Source organism: Notothenia coriiceps, unplaced genomic scaffold (assembly GCF_000735185.1).
Source record: "Notothenia coriiceps isolate Sejong01 unplaced genomic scaffold, NC01 NC01_scaffold00036549, whole genome shotgun sequence".
Lineage (NCBI taxonomy): Eukaryota > Metazoa > Chordata > Actinopteri > Perciformes > Nototheniidae > Notothenia > Notothenia coriiceps.
Window position 1 is genome coordinate 75,676 of NW_011369250.1, and position 16,828 is coordinate 92,503.

At 41.6% G+C, this 16,828-nt stretch overlaps 2 protein-coding genes across 3 annotated transcripts in view; one reads left to right on the forward strand and one right to left on the reverse strand.

The window, feature by feature from the left end:
- The window catches only part of frmd5a (FERM domain containing 5a), a 54,694-nt gene extending 44,079 nt beyond the window's left edge, over positions 1–10,615 (forward strand). The window contains exons 7-14 of the mRNA XM_010792739.1: positions 809–896; positions 1,045–1,133; positions 1,725–1,788; positions 3,376–3,467; positions 4,398–4,472; positions 5,346–5,414; positions 5,614–5,720; positions 9,274–10,615. Of these exons, the coding sequence (XP_010791041.1) occupies positions 809–896; positions 1,045–1,133; positions 1,725–1,788; positions 3,376–3,467; positions 4,398–4,472; positions 5,346–5,414; positions 5,614–5,720; positions 9,274–9,854 (1,165 nt within the window). The 3' untranslated portion in view covers positions 9,855–10,615. The remainder of the gene's footprint in view (positions 1–808; positions 897–1,044; positions 1,134–1,724; positions 1,789–3,375; positions 3,468–4,397; positions 4,473–5,345; positions 5,415–5,613; positions 5,721–9,273) is intronic.
- The window catches only part of blm (BLM RecQ like helicase), a 13,265-nt gene continuing 6,542 nt past the window's right edge, over positions 10,106–16,828 (reverse strand). For both annotated transcript variants that reach the window (XM_010792737.1, XM_010792738.1), the window contains 7 exons: positions 16,358–16,548; positions 16,118–16,262; positions 15,792–15,991; positions 15,516–15,711; positions 15,304–15,426; positions 15,008–15,203; positions 10,106–14,884 (listed from right to left, as the gene is read on the reverse strand). In XM_010792737.1, the coding sequence (XP_010791039.1) occupies positions 14,692–14,884; positions 15,008–15,203; positions 15,304–15,426; positions 15,516–15,711; positions 15,792–15,991; positions 16,118–16,262; positions 16,358–16,548 (1,244 nt within the window). In that variant the 3' untranslated portion in view covers positions 10,106–14,691. The remainder of the gene's footprint in view (positions 14,885–15,007; positions 15,204–15,303; positions 15,427–15,515; positions 15,712–15,791; positions 15,992–16,117; positions 16,263–16,357; positions 16,549–16,828) is intronic.

A 16,828-nucleotide genomic window follows, 5' to 3' on the forward strand; every position in this document is an offset into this window, starting at 1 on the left:
ACACACACACACACACACACACACACACACACCATGTTTACATCACTTCAGGGGACATTACATTGACTTACATGCATTTCCTGGAGACTTATCCTAACCTTAACCGTAACCAACACATCCCTAACCCTAACCCCTACCCTGACCAAGTATTCACCCTAAAATTATTGATCCCCACACGTGACTGTGTAAACAGATTTAGGTCCCCACAAGGATAGTAATGCTAGGACACACACACACACACACACACACACACACACACACACACACACACACACACACACACACACACACACACACACACACACACACCAGAAATCATTATTACTCTCACATGTGCAATCCAACTGATTATTATTTGCACTAATGAGTGTTTAATCACTCCTAATGTGAATACGATTCTGTGTTAATGATGTACAGTAAAATTCCACATAGACATTAACAAAGTTCAGTTTTTAAAGCTGTAGGAGCATAATGACAAACATCATGAGCCCCTGCTGCCCACTAGTGGTTTCCTCTTGCTTCACCACCAAGTAAACACTGCTTCACTATGAATATTCACATTGATTTGACACCCTGATTAAACCAAAGTTAAAGCCAGATACACAATAACTGCTTATTAAATATATCATGACATTTTTAATTTGACCTTAACTGGTCTTTATAATAATGTATAATCTGTATTTCCTCTGATTACTTCCAGTCTCTAAATGAATGTATCCAACTGTTTTATATTACTTGTTTGTGCCTTGTTCATGTGTCCTCTTTCAAGACTGACACAGATGTTTGGTGTGTTGTTGCTCTTCCTCAGTGGACAAATACCTGAAACATCAGAGCGAAATTTCCTGCAGAAAGCCCAGATGCTGGAGACATATGGCGTTGATCCACATCCATGCAAGGTTTTTCAAGCACTGCTGTACTATTTTTAGATAGTGAACATTCAAACATAGACATAAAGCAAATGCTAAAACATATGTAGTATCATTTTCTTTAATCATTGTTGAAATGTGTGTGGTCAAGTTATACTTTGAATTTGTTCTCTTCCAGGATGTGTCTGGGAACCCAGCCTTCCTCGCCTTCACGCCGTTTGGTTTCGTGGTGCTTCAGGGAAACAAGAGGCTTCATTTTCTCAAATGGTGAGCCAAACATGCAAAACTGTTTCATCTGAGCCAGAGACAGAGCACTCCTCCTCCTAGTTGCAGGAAGTTAGATAAACAAACCAACACATACAGGCATAAAATGCATTAAACAGCATGTGCACTACAGCTGGTTGTACAATAACACTCAACAAAGCTAATCCATCTGCCTCTACCTGTGAAGAGCCCGCAGTTAGTATGTGCACAGATGGCTAATTACAACAGTTTACGCCTACTGATTTGAATTCAGCCTATTGCTTTACTGATGAATTGAAAATATGTACAAGATGGTGCATTTATTTTTAGCTTTCTGCTTTTAACTGAAAAGGTCCCTGTTACACTAATGAAACCAGACTTACTATGTTTGCAGTATTTATTCTGGCTCTGTTTGTTTGCCTTCAGCACGCTCAGGTTTCCCTCATTCTCCATTCCCAGTCTGCAGGGAATATTATCAGTTATTTGTTTTGTCAGCCAAACACAGAGCTCCGTGGCTGTTTATGTGATCTCAAAGTGGTTGTCATGAATATTTAAAGATGCTCTGTGGCTTTCTGTTTCTGCTTTGTTTCATCTGTGACGGTCTCTCCTGGACAGGCACGAGGTAACCAAACTGAAATTCGAAGGCAAGACATTTCACGTTTATGCAAATCAGAAGGAGGTGAGTTTAAGTATTGTTGCATTTGGGGGGCAGAGGGAACCCAGCAGTGACGGTTCTAGAACATTTTACACGGGGTGGCAAAGGGGGGGCAAGAGGTCATGCCAGGGTGGCATGAGAGGGCGGACAGTACGTGGTATTTTATACTGTATATAACCTATTTATTGTTAAATCATGCCCTAACACAAGTGTTCTTAATGCACAAGAGAAACAAGGTGTTCAGACAAACAAACTAAAATATAGTATAAAACGGCTCAATACTCATGATACCCTAGAATTCTGTTTACTGTAAGTACAGTAAAAGTACTAAGTTATAATTACGTACATAAATTAAATCACCCTCTCTTCAGAGAGCTAAAGGTGACCTGTGCAGCAACACATTTCAATACATATTTGTCAATACTAAGAGCCGCTAGATTGTGCTGCTGTTATGGAATATGTATGCAAGGAGAATAAAAACATACCATGTGGTCCAGCTGGAGTCTCATCTGCCTCCTGATCCCTGCCTCTGGCCCTCTTTCTGACATTTCATCTTTATTCATCACCAGAGGTCGCGTTAACCGAATATTTTCCGTCTATTTACAATGCTAAAGTTTCCCCGCAGCGAGGCTCCGGTATTATGCATGCCTGCCAAAAAGGAAATGATACCGTTTCCAAACCCAACTTTGCCGTACAAATCATTGAAATGTGCTCCTCTTATCCTTTTCCTCTTCTATTGTCGATCACATTCAGCCTATGACATTTTTGTTTTTTTAATTGCATTACAGAAAATAAAGAACTTTATCACAATATTCTAATTTTCTGAGACAGTCCTGTATAACTTTACACGTTAGGGTCATGTAGCTAATAAGTAGCTAATAGCATATCGATAATAAATATAAAATCTGAAAGTATTTATAAAACGCACATAGGCAGCTGTGTTCAGACCCAGTTTGACGGTAAAGGATGTATCCTGGTTTAATTTATCTGGCCTCATTGCTGTGATGTGTAATTTACGTGGATTTAATAGTACCGCATATTTTAGCAAATAAATGATCGATCTCCCAGCTAGCGCTGTCTGTGTAGTATTTTTGTAAGGTAACGCCCCAAACAGCGGCCGTTTGTTAAACGCTATCGATTCAAACGGCAGCGTTTTATTAATATTTTGTTTCAAGCTCTCGTCTTTAGTAAAAACAAAACTAGTGGAAGGGGAATTGCTCCCAGGGGAAGCTGATCCAGCTCGCTCCCTCTCTTCAGAGGTGTGAGCCGCGGTCTGTGAACGCTGCTCCGCAGTTTAATGCAGGGCCGTAGCTGCGTTTTTAACGGGCCTAAGATGATATTTAAAATGATTCACTTTTTAATTAATGAACTGCTTGTTTCGTTGCTTGAGAAGCTTGTGGACATAGTGTAGGTTTGTTTCTACAAGTACAGTTTCAGGGACACAAAAGTTAGGGGGGCAGCTGGGGGGGCAAGGCTCTACAGTAGGGGGGCAGCTGCCCCCCCTTGCCCCCCATAGATTGCCGCCCCTGGAACCAGCACTGCATAATGAGTGTGGTTTTCTGTCTCAGTGTGTTATATTTTCCTGCAAATACTCTTTATTTCAATGTGCAGGACCAAAAGATCATCTTGACATACTTTGCCCCCACACCGGAGGCCTGCAAGCATCTTTGGAAGTGTGGAGTGGAGAACCAAGCTTTCTACAAGTAAGTCAACAAATCTCTTCTTTTGTTTATCTTCAATGTTCCTTTTATTCTCCTGCACTGTCATGATTTATTTGCCTGCTCTGCATCTTTGAGCGCTGTCGTGTTGTGTACCATCACGGTACCTTGCTGTCCTTAAAAGACCAATCCCCTCGGGTTGTTTGTGAGCGGGGAAAATGAGGTGTGAGTTGCCCCTGACCTTTTATTGAATGAGTGTTCGCTGGCACGAGACTGCAAGCACTTCAGTGCCCCCTCTGAGATATGCCCCCCTGTCTCGGGCCATGAATAATAGTGCAGGTCCCCTATGTTCAGCTCAGGAAAGGTGATTTAAAAAAAACAAAAAGACAAGTGAGCTGGCTGGCTTCAGAGTGGTGTTGTAATAAGTTGAGCTGATGGCTCAGGTGATGAAGGGTGCAAAGGGGGGGTTAGCATATGGAGAGAGAGAGAGGGCATGGGAAGGGCAGAGCTTAGCACCCATATTAAAGTTAATGTGATGTGACCTTGTGATGATTATCAGCCTCCCGCTAATTAAAACCATACTGAGGGGAGTCAGAGGAACTGAAAGGCAAAAGGACATGTGATAAAGAAGTCTTTCGGAGAAGCACAAAAATCCCTTGAAAGCAAAATGAAACATGAAACATTAATGTCTCACTTACTATGACAATATAAACATATTGAATTCTGTATGGAGTCGAGGATACAGAGCCTATACTGCGAGGAGAGGGCATGCATAATTTAACAACAGGGGATTTTATCCTTTGATCCTGGGATCCAGAAAGCAGGAAGTTCATATATTCACGCTTGAACTGTAGGATCATATTCTTGCAATATTCAGTCAGGAATTGTTTATATTTGAAGTTTGTACTTGTAGTTATTCTTCCTGTCTTTCTTGTTTAGCTGCAGTAGGCTTCATTTCTCTTTCTCTTTTTTCAGGCTTGACAAGTCAAGTCAGGTTCGCACGGTGTCCAGCAGCAACCTGTTCTTCAAGGGCAGTCGTTTCCGTTTCAGGTAGAGTACACAACAAGACACTATGACTGATGACAGGGAGGGGAGGACACTGCAGAACACCCCCAGCTGGAAGTGGATAGAAGTGTTCCCAGAAGACGTGGCCTCCTGCCCCTCTGTGCTGTTACGTCAGCGTTCTTTAGCCCAGAGGATAGTACTGACATCTCACAAGAGGACACAGAGGGGAAAACCAAAGAGATCACATGAAGCATTATCACCTGGCTGTATAGCTAAGTCATTGTCCTTTTTTATTAAAGGATCAGGTCACATAAATAATATGTTTCTTTTTAATTCTCACTTATCTTCTAGCCTGGTATTACAGTTTTTGTTTTATTTGCTCAGATTTTGAGATATCCAGCTAAAAAAATGTTGTAGATACAGTTCAATGTTTTAACCATGGGTGTGCAGAATTGTTTTCCAGCTTTTCATTGGAACTCCTATATGCTAATACAATTAGCCCTAGTTAAATATGGATATCTCAAAACCTGAACTAGAGATAAATGAGAAAATAGATTTTAATTTAGATAAAATGGCCCTTTTGTGTTTTAGGGATGTAAAGTAATTTTTAGAAACTGTTAGTGTACTATAGTCACAGTCAGTTACATTTTGAGTTTACTATTGAAGGGAAAACCATGATCATCGTTATGATTTATTTGCCTGTGTGTGCATTTGTCTGACTGATGGTAATTCACTTTCACAAAGCTGAATTCACCGGGTTGATTCAATCATGATGCTCATGCAGTGTACTAATCCACTGCAATGATGGATTTCATGGCATTGGGTGACACCAGTTACCTGTGTGTAAATGTGTGTCTGTGTGTGTATGTGTGTGTATGTGAAACTCATCCTGAGCATCGTCTCTGTGCTTTACAACAGTGGACGAGTGGCAAAAGAGGTGATGGAGCAGAGTGCCAAAATCAAACGCGAACCTCCAGAAATACACAGGTAGAGTTTTAAACTCACGAGAGCTCAGAATGTCCTCAACCAGATTTTTGTTTTGTTTTCCTCTATTTTCTTAGGCACCAAGCTACTGTAGATGTCTTTAAATCCACAACACCTACACGCTACAGTATGAGTTACCTCCACTTGTAGTGATCTCTCTGCAGTTACATTACTGCATCTGTATCTTTGTTGTTCTCCGCAGGGCTGGCCTGGTGCCCAGCAGAAGTTGTCCATCCATCACCCACGGGCCTCGCCTCACCAGTGTACCGCGCACACGTCGGAGAGCCGTGCACATTTCTATCATGGAGGGTAAGAACTGAGCAGCACTCCTACGCTTCTCCTAAGGCCTAAACACTTACCTGCTGGGGACAAATGTGTGTTTTACAAGACATGTATTCCGTAAATGCCTCCCACACAGTCATCCTCACACACTGCAACATGTCAGACATTGCTGTTTTATGATTATTTAGAATTTATCTATAATTGTAGTGAAGTATAGTGATTTGTTGGGTGTTAAATCTGATCAAATTGACCTTAATAGTTATACCAGTCTTCCTGGCAGCGGTTATTTTCTCACTCTTCAGATATAATTACTGATAATGCGTTACAACTGGCTGGTCCAAAGTCTTTAATGTATTAGTGAGCCTTTAGTCCAATTTGTGCCAACTCCTCCGCCTTCTTGAAAAAACATACTCCTGCCTACACACACATACACACACATGCCGTAACTTGAGCCATTTGGCCCACTTGATGCTTGCGGCCCTGGTGGGACACGCTGCAGGTGTGTACGTCAGCCTGCTCCACTTCAATGCACAGTTTCAGAGCTGTGTGTGTGAACTTTAGTGGTTGTTTATTTGATGGGCCAACACAGTGGCAGCTCACTCGTTCAGACCACCTGCAAACAGGAACAGGTGGCCTCATTGAGATGGGTGCAGCAGGCGTACTGTTCTCCATGGCTCTGGGTAAAAACAGCAGTGAGACCAATAGACTCTACCTTTCAAGTACATACTGTACCTCTTTGTACAGGGAGATAAAATAGATATCAGGAGCAGGTGTACTGTGTATATTGAGGGTCTTTTGCTGCTGGTTCAAGAGAGACATAAGAGCTTCCCACCCCCAGTGTGTGCTGACTGGATGTCTTACAGTGGTATTAATACCCCAGCTGAAAATAGCCTTGGTCTTCTGCTCCATGTATGTCACTGGCCCGGGTGTGGCCAAAGCAGGCCAGACCAATGGTGACGATTGTAGCACTGCTGCAGAAAGCCACCGTTTTACCTCACACACTCCTCTCCGCTAACCGCAACTAAGGCTGATCCCCTTGGCCCAACACACACTCTCACACACACAGGGAGACTGTGGCCTGGACTCCGGGACAGGGACCATAAGGACGGAATAAACACGTGCATGCCGCAGCCATGGTGAAGTGTCTGATCCGTATCACCACCCGGGTGAATGTCCACCTGCGTATGATCAACCATTGCTTTCGAGATGTGAAGGTTCGCGTACTGAGCCTCGGGCCCCGTATGCTGGGCAAGGCCCTGGGCGTCCTCCCCCTTTACCCTTCCCTGATGGGGCAGGAGGAGTCCGCCAGCGTCACCCCTCTAGCTGGCACTCCACTGCCCCCCGTTCAACCCAGCAACCCTCCAGGTAAAGTCATCCCAGAGCTAGCTAGCGGTGTGCTTTACATGGAAGTGGCAATGGCTTTCTCAGGTTTAAATCAGTCTCTGCCTCAGCAATGGTGGTGTGGGAGCAACACCATTCCTCTGTGTGTCTGTGCCTTTTGGAGGGCTATAAAAAAAGTTTTTTAGTTTTGTTTGTTGGTTGAATTATTTGTTGATCTTGCAGCTATATTTGGCTTCAACCAGTAAACAATTAAGAGGTGAAGTGTTTTTATTGGCATTTCTCTTAAAACAACTTGTGAAATAAAAATAAAAAGGTCATGTTTTTTCTGCTTGTTGCTTTCCTGTGGTAAGCTTAATGTAAGCAGTGGCAGATCAACACTGAGTAAAGATGGCCGCTGACAGTCACTCAGCCTTTATGCCTCCTTTTAGCTGACAGGAGTTTAAAGTCAGCAGAAGCTTAGGCACCGGACATAATCGGTCCTACCTTTCCTGCAGTTTTAAAAAAAGTCCCTTTTATGATTTGCTTCCTCAACAAAAGATTAATTTGAATCTTTTCCATTAAAGTGAAGGTGTAGTGTTGCTCTGGAGAATGTGATAGGGTCAGCGAAGGGCTCATCCTCACTGACATGTACACTGTTGTGAGGCTCTCTCTCACATACTGTACTGTCACTTCATACTGCAGATGGGACTGTACAGAGACTTTTACATGCAGATATACATTTCAGGTTTTACCATACCATTTCTACCATGGGAAGTTCCCTTTGATATCTACAGTATCAGAACATCTTTGTTGGAAATGTTGCAAGTCAATAAGCGTCACTGTTTTATGACTTTTTTAAAGTTATGTATGATTTTAGTTTCAATTTTATGAAGTATTTTGATTTGTTGGGTGTTACATCTGATGCAATTGGCCTTAACAGTTATACCAGTCTTGCTATTTATCCATATACAGACTTTCCTTCATCACAATATCAAATGGCATATACAGTAAAATAATATATTATCTAGCTCATTCTTATGGATTTAAAATATGTTTGCCTGCCATTTCCTTTTGGTTGGTATAGTCTTTGACAGTTTGGTGTTGATAAAAGCATGTTGGTTTACATTTTTCAAAAAGCGTAAAAGCCTTTTTTAAGTCTCTCTTAAAATAACAGCCACTTGACCATTTTTGGTTGCTTCAACTGCTCAGTGTTTATGCAAAACACTACGGCTAACTAGCTCTGTTAAACATGTTTGCAGGCCACATATATTTAGTCATATAATTTCAGCTGAACATTGCAAAAATTGACAAGACTGTGGATTTAGAACCCCTCTCCTTTTATATTGAATAACATTGGAAAGGGATGTCCTCCCATCCAATGTTGACAGGTTATGGCTACGTCAATATTATATAGATATTGTTATATTATGTAGATATAGTAAAGTGAATTCATTTAGTACATTTAGCAGACTGTTCTAGTGCTTCAATTATTTCCCAGTTAGTCATTATGTCATAATTACTGATGATTATTTATCAAAAATCCCATTTTTGTGCTTTTAAAATATTTCTTCACAGCACAAGACTGAACCCTACAATGTTTTTGCAAAATCGATATCAAGCTATTTGGTCAAAAAAGATTGTGATATTTGTTTCTCTAGAACAGGGCTTGTCAGTGTGGTTTTAATACAGAATGGTATGTAAGCATATCCTTGATCCTTCTGGTTTGTATTTATGTTTAATTGCAGCTCTGTTTAAAGGTCAAGCGTTCCTTTACAAGTATTCAACACAACCGAGACATATCAAGTCATCTAATATCTAAAGTAGGATCATGGCTGTAACCTCTTTTTATTTTTAAGGATAAGGACTCCGATAGAGCTAGTCGAGATAAAGAGACGATGTTGGCTATCTTAACTAGCTTTTTAACTAACTTGTATTCTCTGCGGTTAAACTCTACACTTCCAGTACAAGTGAAACATGATGATCTCCTCCATTAGGGAGCATGATAAGGCATCACATCAGCTCATGAGCTTTCTATGAAACTACTATAGAGACTGTGTGTCTGTGCTCAGTTGCACAAACAGCAGAATTGACCTCTCAGCATTTAGAAGCAGATTTACAGTATAACGTGTCAGTGAACGCCACACTAGTAGCTTATAGATTCTACATTTATAAAACACTTATCATGCTATAGAACGTGTGTAACATTCCTTTCTTCCTGTCTGTTTCCCTCCCGCTCTTCCTCCCTGAACCCCTCCCTCAGGTCTGGAGTCGTTGCGGGACAGTGCCCACTCCACGCCGGTGCGTTCAGTGTCCCATGGGGATTTCATGCCACGCTCCCGGAGCCAGGCCACAGACGCCAGTGAGAGGACTGCGGTGATCTCTGACGAGGCGTACAGCCCCTCCGACAGCGTGCTTCCCACCTCGGTGTCCGAGCACAGCGCGGAGCTGTCCGCCTCCCGCCAGAACAACGGGGCGCCCTGCAGCATCGAGGAGGAGAAGGAGTCGGAGGCAGGCACCCCGCGTGGGGATGGGGGAGATTTAGGTGCGGAGGGTAAATCCGCACAGGAGGGTGCTGGGGGGGACTCGACCCTCAGCGAGGTGGAACAGGTGAATAAATTTGTCTTAAGCGTCCTGCGTTTGCTCCTTGTGACCATCGGACTCCTCTTTGTCTTGCTCCTCCTCCTCATCATCCTCACAGAGTCAGACCTTGACATTGCATTTTTACGTGATATCCGCCAGACCCCCGAATTTGAGCAGTTCCATTTCGAATACTTTTGTCCCCTCAGGCGGTGGTTTGCCTGCAAGCTCCGCTGGGTGGGCGGGTTGCTCATTAACAAGTGAGGGGAGGTCGTAGAGTTCGTAAGCCCGCTCGGGGTCTGAGGTGACGGTTAGGACTCCGGAGCGATGAAGGGCAGCCTCGGCCCCAACATGAACCCTGCTCCTCATCCTCCTCCTGCAGACACAGCCTCTCACCAGGCAGGATCTCTCCTCCTCTCCTCCACTTTGATTTAACCCCCCCACCACCCAACCACCTCCTCGTTTTGCTTATTTTCTTCTTCTTTTTTTCTACAAAACCAGAGGACATGTTTTGCATTTTTTTTATTTCAACTCATTTCAGGTATTTTATTTTTTCAAATAACACAAAGGAAAAAATTTTAAACTGGAATCGAAGGACTGGAGATGTTTAAACAGTTCCTATCACAAGGACTGGAGAGTTGCAACCGATGAGCGTTGCCTTCAATTATTATTTAATGTTTTAAACGTGTATTTGAAAGAGAAGGGAAAGAGATAAACAGCAATCGAGGAAGTTGATTTGTCATTACATGAAGATGGAAGTGAGTTATATCAGGGTCGATGCTGCTCTGAAGAATATATGAGGCACTGTATTATAATATCGTTTGATATTGGTTCATCCCCATCAGATGCATTTAGACAAATGGCAGATTCAACTCAGCGGGAAAAAACAGAACAATCTGAAGGGAATAAAAATGAAGGTTTATGAAGCAGAGAGCAGACGGGATGATTACCAAATGCCTTTTTGAGAAGATGTTGATGATTGAAAGTTGTTTTAAGACACCATTACACTTTACTGTACAATGGTGAACAAAGTAAACTGATGAAGAACAAGGGTGTTTTTCTAACATTTATTATACAGTCAAATAAACCAGTACCAATAGTGTTATGTGACCCAGTAGTGTCAGAAGCAGTTAGAGGGGTATTCAGAAAGATTTGCTTGCACCATAGATTATAGTCTAGATAGAGGGGCAATGCTCATATGGTTTGAATAATGAAGTACTTTGAATGTGCTCATTTGTTCAGTTGTTCTCTTATTTCTCCAATTAATTTGATTTGCATTTTTTCATCTAGTTGAAATTCGATGAATTTCAACAATTTCTTTGTATGAAGAGTTTATGATTTATTTTGGTTTCATATCAACCTAGCTCTTAGGTTTATGTAACATACTATATATTATTATTATTATTAGAATAAGAATAATGATGTACTTTTTGTACAAATTAGTTTGTTTCCTAATATATATTGACAGGTTTTCCATGTATATTTTAACAGAACTGAAATGTTATTTTGTTATTGAAGATTAAATTATACCTTTTTTAGCGCTGTGTAAGGTCAGAAGTATTTATGGAAATGTGGAAGTGGGGACTAAAGAACAGGGTTTTTATCCAGATCCACTGAACACTGCTCACACCTCGTATCACTTCACCAGCAGTCACTCAGCAATGTTAATGAACATGTCTCGACGAAAGGAAATCTGCAGATATCATTATACCACCACAAATACCAAATAATCCAAAAGCACATTTCCACCTTTCATAACTTTACAATATGTATTTTTTACTTGAAGAGTTTTAAGAGGTGACTTCTAGCCTGATCGATACCGAGTCTTTTCACTTATTCCTTAAACCCATGGCCTATACTCAACGTAAAAGTTAAAAAAAAATATATATTGACATCATTACTAGAGCTGAAAAACATATTTTGAAGATTTTCTGATATCTTTTATTCCATTATTGTTCATTGAATTTATTTAGGTTTTGTACAGTAGGTACGATGAAAGAACTCTATTTAAATTATATTGCTGTTGGTTGGGAGATTTTCACTATTTTCTGACATTTTATTGGCCAAACAATGAATCAATTAAACTAGAAAAGAAGGGACAGATGAAGCGTTATTTAAATAATTGTTAGTTGTTGCCCCGAACAAATGTTTGTCACTAAAAGACTGAGAATTAATAATGAAATGGGCCAGGCAGGAAACTGCATAATATAAGTAGTACATTCTAAAGGTTTCTTTTGAAGATTTCTTTTTTTGAATAATGCAATTAAATTACTTTCCTGGAATATTATATCAGCCAAAACTAAATCAGGCACCAACATATCTGAAAAGCGCATATTGGCGAATAATATCTGCCCTTAGTTTTGTCGGTCAGGCTCTAGGCGCTTCTGCCTCTCAGCTCCAGGAAGCAATAACTGCGAAGGCTGCTGGATTCTGGGTAAAATCTGTTTTTTATATTGCGTGTCTACCTCCTGCACCAAGTGCAGGTGTAAGTGTTACTCTGTCTGTGTGTAGGAATGGAAACAGGGCTCAATGTGGTAGTATTAGATGGAGAGGAGTACAAATAAAAACATGTAAAAAAGAGCAGGAGAAGGACTAAGAGGGAAGAAATGAAATGAGGTAGATTAGACTGAGAGATATCAGAGGCCTTTGGGAGAAGCTCTTTAAAAGTGTGATTTAAGAAACAGATTGGGAAAGAAAGGCACTCAGTGAGTCATCAGTCCAATGGCTGTACAGGGTTGCTTGTTTTGGCCTGCTAGCTCCAAGCCGACCCTCTCCTACCAGCAGCTGCTCCACTGAAGTCCCGACGGTGCTACCTTCCTTGTTGCTCCTGAGTAATCGGAGCGTGTCCGTCCGGGGCTGAGTTGTAGTCCTTACCACAGAGTAGCATGCACTTTGGCGTTGTGGCTGGATCCACTCCTGTAGCTTGTTATCCTCCACCAGTTATCTGTGGTCGAGTGAGCAGCACCGACATTTCCCAGCGGGACGCTAGAGGGAATATAAAATCATTAGAGCTATGTTGGCAAGAAACCTGTCATACATACATTGTAGGAGCTTATTTATGTCAAGATAATAATGTGTAACTTGGATACATCCAGATAAATAGCAATGTGGAGATGAAGCACATTTTCCCTACGGGATGGAGAAGGGTGGGCTTTCTTCTTTGTGCACATTCATTCTTCATATTTATTACTTATTTACTGACATACAGGTCAAGGGGATGAGTTGTTAGCAGGACATATTCAAGGTCAGTCTGCAAAGGTGAATACATTGATCAGCATTATGTAGCTTTAGTGGTCCCTCTGAACATGCAACAGTGTAAAAAAAAAGGCAGCATTATTCAAAGAGCAATAATCAGCTGTACGAGGATATACAAACATATGTTTGAAAATTAGTAAGTCAAATACGTCCTTTCTGTTTCTAGAAAATCACTTACCAAATTGCTGTCGTACTCTAACAATGAAGTGACCACTGAGACACGTAGTTACTGTTGCGGTCATGGATAACATTTTCTAAAAAGAAATGTTCCTTAAAAACCTCTGTGTGGATGTTTGTTCTGCTGTTTTCTTCGATGTTTCATTAAGTGACAGTGAGTGTTTCTTGTGCCTGGATCCTAACTGCAGTTTACCAAAGTGACAAAGATGAAGGAATGGAGAAATGAAAGACACAACATCTTTCACAACTGTACTACAGACTGCGCCATTCTTAAATCTCCCACGTCGAGAGGGAAACACATCTGTGTGCAACTATTTGTGTCTGTCTTAATTTGTCCTTTTTCCTCTGAAAAACCTTTCACAGGAAAGCTTTCATTTTACATTTCAGTTTCAGTGTCACGTTTACATTATGTTACTGTTATTTTACTTCATGGGATATGTCTGCAGTTCTGATCAGATGTTGACTTTTGAAGTGTTGTTGTCATCCATGGTTTACAGATCAGAAACAACTTGCCCGTCTCTTAAAAAAGCAGCAGTGAAGGTACAGCCTGCCAATACAATGTGGTGCGTTGAAGACGATGCATTGATTCTTGTTTGGATATAATACACAGGGGATAGACTAAATAACAGAAACACCCACATTATATAATGTAACAAACAAGAAACAGACCCTACTTATAACATTTCATAAGGCGTGTCAAAGGGATGTTACGGGGCTTTTCTAAGGTTGTACTGTGAGGTGTTTTTGTTATATGGCCACTCCCTACGTATTTATAGCAATCATCTGAAATCTTAATAAAAGTCTCAAAAACCAACATAGGCAATGTATGACAAAGGAAGGTTTTCATTGGTCATCCTTTAATATTTTTGTTACTAAGGTGTCGATTTCTTTTTATAACATAATCCAGTTAATACGATAGCAATCAAATGATTTATTCACAATTGGTTACCTTGATTTAACTCCTGGCCAAAATCCCTGCCAGATCATTGTGGATGATGCATGTAGAAGTGAGGGGTTGACATTTGGAAGTGTTCGTAACTGAAGACATCTGAATCTGCTTTTTGGCCATCAGCTCGCAGTAGACCCTCACACAGTGCATACACATCACTGCAGTTAATGTATATGCATATTCAGATCAGGTGGTGTGTTATGTGGTCTGCATTGTTCTATCCTGAGTGTAGATCATTTAATTGCATTATATATACCAGTATAAATATATATAAATATATAAATCCATGTGCCAAATCCAGTTCTTGTTCAGTCCGATCCATTCCGAACCCATGTTTGTACTGTAGGTTACCTCCTGTACAAGTCAGTATAAAATATTGTTTCTCTCCAATATTCTCTTGTAACTGGTGCCATTCAATTCAACTATTCAAACTTGAAATAAACATTGAAAAAGAAATGCATTATGGCTCTGTGGCTTTGTGGTACCCACACAAATTCAGCACAGCTTGCTCTTATCTACTGAAGAAAATCATCTGAAAGTGTTAAATTAGTCTTTAATTCAAAAAAAGAAGGATTTCCATCAAAATGAGAATTACAAAAGTCAATAAAAGAACTGTACAAAGCATAAATATACAACCTTAGCATTATCCATAACAGGTAAACACTTTACAACAATTACTGACAACAACTGGTTTCAAAGCGTCAGATCCAGAGGCCAGTCCTAGCCCAGGTGTGAAAAGACTGGTTTCAGGAAGGGTCTCTGGTAGGTTTGAGGGGTCGGGACGGCCATGAACCCCGGGGCCCGGCCTGCTGATGCAGCTCCTGCCGAGCTTCTGCCCCCCCGGCCTGCAGCAGCTTTATAACCCCCTCTGGAGTTGGACGATGACCACGTCTTATTGCCGCCGTTGCCGCGACTGAATCCGCAACACAGCAAGACAGGAGGAAAAGAGGAAATAAGTTTCAACTGTAAAGATAAGCTTAGTGCTAAATACGATCCTCAGCTACATGACAGAATGTGAGACAAACACAATACAGACCCTTTAGAGCCGGCACTTTGGTTTCCATAAGCTTTCTTCTTAGCATATTTGAAGAATGGGGCTTTCTTTCTCTTCTGCCCCTGCGCTGACTGACTGCCGAAGTAGGTGGAGGACTCTGCGTCCTCCTCGTCCCCTCCGTATGAGCGGCCTTGTGCCGTGTCTATCCAGCCGTCTGCAGCCGTGTCAGTCGGTTCCTCTATTACAGAGACAGAAGTAGGATCAATGTGCAGAAAGTCACAAAGTAAATGTGTTAAAAACAAACTTAAAAATGTAAAAACTTGAAATGGCTCTCTTACCCGCCTGCTGCCACGCAGAGTATTTCTGTAGCACCTGGACGACTTCGGCTCCGTACTTCTCCAGTTTGTCTTCCGTCACGCCATCAATTTGTAGGAGGACTTCAGGGTTGGAAGAAAGCCTCTCTGTTGGAAAATGTCAACAAGTTAGAAAATGCTTGTGGTATCATACAACAGATTTAAAGCACAGTGTTAACAGTTGCTCCACAAATTACCAGATATCTTTTTCAAGGTGGCGGTGGAGAAGATGTTGTAGTAGTGAATGCCAAAGGCCTTCCCCAGCTGCTTGCACAGATCCAGCAGCTCCTTCAGACACTCCTGCACCTTCTGCTCTCTCTGGGAGACGTCCTTAGACACAGCAGCTTTGTGTTTCCTGATGCTCGACGCACTCTCCGTCTCGTAGAACTCCACCTGAGATCAGACATGTGCTGGTTAGTGTTGTGAGTGTTTAAATGTTACATATCTAGCTCTCTAGGGTCGCTATAGATCACCTGCATGTTTCCTGACAGCACGTTCATGGCTTTGTCTCCGGCAGAGATATACGCCACAGCCTGGCCGCCTTGAGTGATGTACAGATCCTCCATCAGGATGTTGTCCAGAACCATTTTTTTGAAAAGTCGGTCAGCATTGTGCCTGGAGTAGGCTCCTCCTGTCCCGAACATTCCCGTCTGCACCTTGGCAGTTTTAGACCCTGACGGAGAGAAACAATTCTGTGCATCAGATAAATCCCAGTTCCCGCCACATGAAGTATAAACTTCACAAGACACCGTGCAGGGGACACTGGCCAAATGGCTTTCATTACAGGCATGTGCTTTACCTAAAAAGATGTCCACCAACATGTTCAGTGTTAGTCTGCTCTGCTGAGCGGTGCGGCCAAACCTTTGTCCGACTTTCTCGCAGTTCTCCTGGACAAACCTCACGATCTTCTTCACATCATCAGAGACATTTCTCACTTTGTATTGCTGTACATGGGGATAATCAAACAATATTGCTGGATTAGACAAAACTGCCGAGTTGAGTTTGCTTTGTAACAAATGAAGAAATGAATGACTCCTACGTTGGGTTTGGCGCAGTTGTCACAGCTGACGTCTGGGTGCTCCTTACAGAAGCTTCGGTTGAACTTCATCTCCCCGAAGTATGCGAGCAGCTGGATTCTCCTGCACTCCATCATGTTCTCACAGAAGTGCACCATGCAGTGCAGGTTGTTCAAATGAGTCGCCTTGGCCTGTCTGTCCCCTTCTTTGTCCACTGGGATTTAAAAAAGAAAGAGCAATACGAGTCAACATGACTATTATACACTGAACAAAAATATAAATGCAACACTTTTGTTTTTGCTCCCATTTTTCATGAGATGAACTCAAAGATCTAAAACATTTTCTATATACACAAAATAACCATTTCTCTCAAATATTGTTCACAAATCTGAAAAAATCTGTGATAGTGAGCACTTCTCCTTTGCCGAGGTAATCCATCCCAACACACAGGTGTGGCATATCAAGATGCTGATTAGACTGATTGCCAAGGCACA